The following is a 6,062-nucleotide window of genomic DNA, read 5'->3' on the forward strand; positions in this document are numbered from 1 at the left end:
GTCCATGAATCACATTCACAGATGTTCACAGGCAAGAGGGCAACGAGCTTCTGTTGACATAAATTCCAGGGAGAATTGATAAGACTTTGGCCTTCAAGGCCACATCGGGAAGCCAAATGTAGATAATAACAGAATTGTTTTGGAACAGGCTGATAATAATTAAATAAATAATAAATTATTAATTAACCTTGAAAGCATCATTAATTAAGGATGATTCATACTTAATATACCTTCTAAAGTGAAGACTATTTATGCTTTATTAAGTATTTGTTAATGTAGACAAAACCCACTAGTTCCTTTTCACCTGTGGAAATCAGACCAAAATCAACACAATCATGTTCCATTACTTTCAACAATCGACAGGACAGTCGATTGTGTTGTTGTCATGTTTTTGCAACTGTTGCCTGTGTGAGGAGAAAATTGTGTGCTAAATATTATTAATGCACTGCATGATAAATATATAGTCAATTCAAACATTCTCTAACCATTAATACATGTCTAACACATGTGTGAAAGTACATTTATCTGACCATTTACATACATATACACACAATATATAGAATAGTTAATGCATGAGTTGTTAAGCATGGGTAAACATTGAGTATGCTGGTTTTGGAAGTAATTAGTCTTAATGGGTAAAGCATTATTAAATGTGTTAATTTATAGTTTATTAAGTATGACTCATCCTTAATTAATGATGTTTTCAAGGTTAATTATTCATTTACTAATGATTGAATAAGACTAAATAAGGTGTAGTTATTATAAAGTACCAATGTGTTATGGCCCTTGTATAGTCTGTTTTTTTTCTTTATGCAGATTCAGCTGTGGGAGCACACCCCACTGATTGGCTGCCTGAAAGCTGCAGAGCAACCCCATTGGACCAGCAGAAGACGACAAGCCAATTAGATGACAATGTGATCCACCTGCACCCTATAAAAGGCTCCTTGACTCATTGCACCAGTGGGACAGCTTTAGGAACAGACTTTGTAAAGCTGATCCCCACCCATTTTGTTTGCTGCAGCTTCTTGTTGACTATTGTGGGCTAACTTATTGTACTTTGAACTTCCACCCTTTGGCTCTGCTTTAGCAGTTTGATTTACACCCCTGACTCTAGTGCTTCTGAGTAAGAAGCTTGTGCTCTGTTACTGGTTGCTTCGATTGTTTTGAGTTTGAATTATAATTGGTACGTTGGTTATTTTTGGTTATTTTGTTGTTGGGGTTTCACCTTACTCACTTTGTTTACCATTTATTTTTGTTAGTCCAAGTTGATTGTTTGTTCAGTTGAATTATTTTCTGTCTTGTTTATCGAACCTGAATTATATTTTTGTCTTTGTAATAAATTATTTTTACATTTAACTTTCACTCTGGACACTATTTATGTTACCACCCTGATCCCCTAGACCTAGGGTCGTAACACTTGGCTCCATGAACTTTCTCAGTCCACTGCTGTAACACTTTTGGACTATAATATTTATGGAAGGAGTTGAGTTGATGTGAGTCCTGGGGTCTCATGTATGAGCAGTGCAAACACACAAAAATATTGCCATTTTCCACACACATGTCGGATGTATCAAAATGAGTGTTGTGTTTTGACCTGCTGTGAGAATGTGAGGATTCCACACAAGCTTTTTCACTCGACAGTATTAAACTACAAAGTACTGAAGCTCACCTAAATACCACGAAATATGACTTCATCCAGTTTTCTTAACTCAAAGGGCATTTAAACGCAATGTTTTCTCATAAGTTTAAGCATTTATGGTTTAAACCCAAACAATGAAACTGAACCACATTTAACAACATATAAACACTCTTCACAACTACAAACTTGAAGAATTTTTGGACAAGTCTGAGCTCCAATGATCCAGCAGTCAATCATGTCTAAGTCTGCTGAGCTGAACTCTTCAAGTTGATTCTGATGTCTCAGGAGTGTTTTCTTTCATCCAAGGATCAGCACCAGCTACAAAACACTCTGAATGGACATTTGGACACTTTAGCCCAGGGGTAGGCAACCCTGGTCCTGGAGAGCCACTATCCTGCATGTTTTACTTGTTTCTCTGCTCCAACACACCTGATTTGAATCAATGGATGATTAACAGGCTTCTGCAGAACATGAAGAGGTAATTTAACTACTGAATCAGGTGTGTTGGAGCAGAGAAACAAGTAAAACATGCAGGATAGTGGATCTCCAGGACCAGGGTTGCCTCCCTCTGCTTTAGCCATAACCGACTGCCAAGGACAACTTCAGAGAGGGATGGACCAAGCCATCCGGTGAGTGGCAGCGACCTCATGGAGGTCCAACAAACTGGAGCTGTACAATAATATTGTTTGTATTTTGTTTAATGTTACAACTAGAATGGCTATAACTTTGTAGTTTCTCTAAAATAAAAGGCAGTTGGTAATATGCGTTCCTTTAAGGAATGCTAGGTTTTTAATGCTTTATTGTTTTGGAAAAAGATTTATATTGTTATATTGTATTGATTTATTATTTTTCCTTTCATACTAACAAAGGTTGTTTTTTTGTATTTCAAAACATTATTTTTGTAATTAAAAACAACACCCATTTTTTGCTTTTCAATACTGGTTCCGGAAGAAAAAAAATCCATCCACACCATATTATTGGTCTCTGGTGCAACTGGTACAATTCAAGTACAATTGCTAATAGTGCTTAAATGTTTAAAAATCAGCAAAAGCAATCATTACTATATAATTCAAATGGATGTGAAAAAGAAGCCATTTTTGGTTCACATAATGCCAGCTGTTGTTTCTTACTTTTAATAGAAGCGGCCGGCCTCAAACTCTTGGAAAGCAAATCATTTCTCCATAATGCTGGACTGTACTGATGATGAAAAACAAAACAAACAATACAAAATGATAAAGAGCTAAAAAAATAAAGACAAAAGGCAAACTCCGAATATGTTTGAGTCATTAAACTCCAGGACAATCAGAAGGATGTGCGCCTCTTACATCGTCAGTTGGGAAATCTTCGTCCACCAGTCGCAGCTCTGGGATGTTGATTCTTTGTCTGGTGGATGAATTTTCTTTGATAAGGAAATCCTAAACAAGTAATAAAGAAAACCTATTTCAATAAACAGCATGCAGAACGTTTATATAAAGTGGTCATTTAAAATACACTTCATCAACAGTGACACTGACAGGTATGCCACCTGACACTGAAGCTAAAGGCTGTAATGTTTTTGCCTTTGCGTATGTGTGTGTGTGTGAATGAATTTTAATGAAACATCATTGGCTGTACGTCTAAAACTGATTAGGAGTTAATCTGATTCAAGGTAGTTGTTGTAGCCAGCTGACTTTAAAAAAATATAACTATAACAATAACAATTACTATAACTCAGTCAGTTTTACAGATATTGACCTAAAATTGGGTGTGGTAGTAGCAGAGAGTCATTCACAACACATCCCTTGAGTGTAACTTATTGAGCAAGATCATTGTTTAAAACTTTGGCGTTGGAGTCAACCCTGTTTGCGTGTTAGAAAAGTATCTCATGAACCAGTGAATAGAGTTTAATGATACTTTTAGAACATAATCAATTGATGTCCAACTACAACTGATTAGCTTTTGGAGTCAATCTATTTCAAGATTAAATACATTGAAATAGATTGGAGTCAATCTGGACTGAAATAGACTGTGTTGGCACAATTGGCCGACACAAAAATTGCTTTACTCAGTCAATATTACAGATATTGAGCTAAAAAGATGTGGTAGTAGCTGAGAGTTATTCCCAACACATATTTTGAGCATGACATGTTTTGATATTGCATGAGTTTGTAATCATTCTTGAGAATATGAGGTGTAATAATCATCATATTTACCATTTTTTCCTGAGCTGTTGTCAGATCCTGTAGCATCTGTTGTACGATGCTTTCAGTCAGAGCTACAGTCAGTGTTTGTCTCATTTCACTGGATGGAGGAAAACAAACTGGGAGTTAAATATTGACTGCAGATGTTTAGGTGATAAACACAAAGTTAGGATGAATTCACCCAGCTGGAACATTCTGACCACATGTCTAATGCTCTTTCAGTGTCAGAATCCTTCCAAACAGTAAGGATGTGGGCAAAGAACATCTGGAGGTGTCCTAGATTGTCTGGTACTGAGAAATTAGCAAAAGCTCTTTTTGGTCCTGCAGATTGCTGGATCAGTTCTGAGTGGACTGGGTTTACTTTGTACGAATGCAGCTGATATCTGCGGAGTAAGGTCGGGTGAACACCTCAGACGAAAGAGGATGGACTTTCTTTTTCTCTTGTCTGCAAATTATTATTGTTTCAAGTTTGTGCAAATTTTTGTCCCTATCCTTTTGAACAAATGAGATCACACAATCAACCAATTGTTGCAATCTGCCACCTGCTTCCTGTTTGGCTTCTTCGGTTCGTCTGATTGGCCGGCTCTTCAAGTACTCTCAGCTGCAGTTCATCATCATCACCCTGGCCCAGGGTTCTTAAGGCAGTTGGAGCAAGCAGTTCTTCGCTGATGCATCGATTTGCCTTTGGTAAACAGTCTCGGCCTGAACCCACCTTTGAGAATCTGGTTGTTACTTACCCGTCTGTTTCTGACTCTGCTCACCGACCAACCTGCCTGAAATCAACCTGCCTGAGTTCCCCTGCTGCTGAAGTCCTGAGCCGACTAATTCTCTGCTAACCTGTGAGCAAACTCATCTGGAATCCTCTCCATACAACCTGCTGGGAATCTACAACTAACCTGCTCCTCACAAGACTTAAACCTGCACCGTGTAAATATTCACTGACTGGGTTGGGTGTCCACACCTGTCTGCCTCCAATGAGCCTCGCTCCTACACCGTGTAAATATCCACCTGGGAAATTTGCCACCAAGCCTACACCTTGTCACTTTCAGTAAGCTAGCCACCTTCGTTACATCAATAAGCAATCTGCGGATTCACAGATCCCACCGACAAACTAATCAATCCCTTCCTTCCTCCAGATCCTGTCCACTATCGCAGTGGTTAATGAATAAAACTTTCTTACCTTACCATTTGTCTCCTGAGTCTGTCCGTTTTCTGGGTACTCGCATTTGGCAAACTCCTAATTCGTGTCACCAATGAACCAAATTTTCTTGTACACTTTGATGTAAGCTGATTTTTTTTTTTTTTTTTTGTAAAATGGTTTCAAATTTTCAGCAGGGCATCAGTTATTTAACAAGCATAAAAACACTTTGATATTCAGCGTGTCATACTCATTTTCAGTGTAATTTGCATTACTGTAATTATCTGATGGTTTGTACTATCTAAAAAATATCCAAAGGTTTAATAGGTTTAAAGCTGAGAAGTTGCACTTTGCAGCCAATATGTGTTTATTATGGTAACATCACTCAGGCTGTTGCAGGAAATTAGCCTAACTGTTGCCTTTCTCCCACACACAATTGGTGCAGAGAGTGATGGATAAAAACAGCAACAGAAAATATAATGGACCAACAAAAATAATGAAAATTCCAGGGATACTGAAAAAATGGGTACATGAACACAGCAGAAAACATTTAATCAAATCTACTCTTCTTCCTCGCCCTTAAACTATAATGACGTAGATGAGTTTCAGTGCAAACTTTCAGATATTATTGATTACATTGCCCCCATTAAAGTGAAAGTTGTGACTGGTAGGAAGAAATCTCCATGGAGAAATGCACAAACAGTTCAATCTGCAAGACAACTCTGCTGTAGGGCTGAACAAAAATGGCTCAACTGCACGTTTATTATGGCATCTACAAGGAAAGACTACGTAACTATCACACAACACTAAAACATGTAAGAGAGGCTTTCTTTGCAGATGTCATAAACAAAACCACTAACAATGCTCGAGCTTTACTGTTGACAGGCTCACAAACCCTTCTGTGACGTTACCACCTGAACTTCAATCTAATGCCGCCTGCAACAAGTTTTCCAGTTTCTTTTCAGAGAAAATTCAAAAAATCAGAGGATTAATCTGCACATCCATTCCAAAGCCAGTACCAATGCTATGCCCAAACAAAACACATGCAGAAAAAATGACCCAATTTCAACTACTTAATTATAAAACCCTAGAGGAAATTATAAGT

General features: G+C 37.8%; 1 protein-coding gene across 5 annotated transcripts in view; it reads right to left on the minus strand.

The window, feature by feature from the left end:
• The window catches only part of carmil2 (capping protein regulator and myosin 1 linker 2), a 163,495-nt gene that overhangs the window by 92,597 nt on the left and 64,836 nt on the right, over window positions 1–6,062 (minus strand). For all 5 annotated transcript variants that reach the window (XR_001809029.3, XM_017433904.3, XM_025010032.2 and 2 more), the window contains 3 exons: window positions 3,832–3,919; window positions 2,965–3,054; window positions 2,770–2,836 (listed from right to left, as the gene is read on the minus strand). Coding sequence is in view for 4 of the 5 variants with exons in the window: in XM_017433904.3 (XP_017289393.2) it covers window positions 2,770–2,836; window positions 2,965–3,054; window positions 3,832–3,919 (245 nt within the window). In the remaining variant the exon portion in view is untranslated. The remainder of the gene's footprint in view (window positions 1–2,769; window positions 2,837–2,964; window positions 3,055–3,831; window positions 3,920–6,062) is intronic.

The sequence above is a fragment of the Kryptolebias marmoratus genome, linkage group LG11, assembly GCF_001649575.2.
Source record: "Kryptolebias marmoratus isolate JLee-2015 linkage group LG11, ASM164957v2, whole genome shotgun sequence".
NCBI classification, from domain to species: Eukaryota; Metazoa; Chordata; class Actinopteri; order Cyprinodontiformes; family Rivulidae; genus Kryptolebias; species Kryptolebias marmoratus.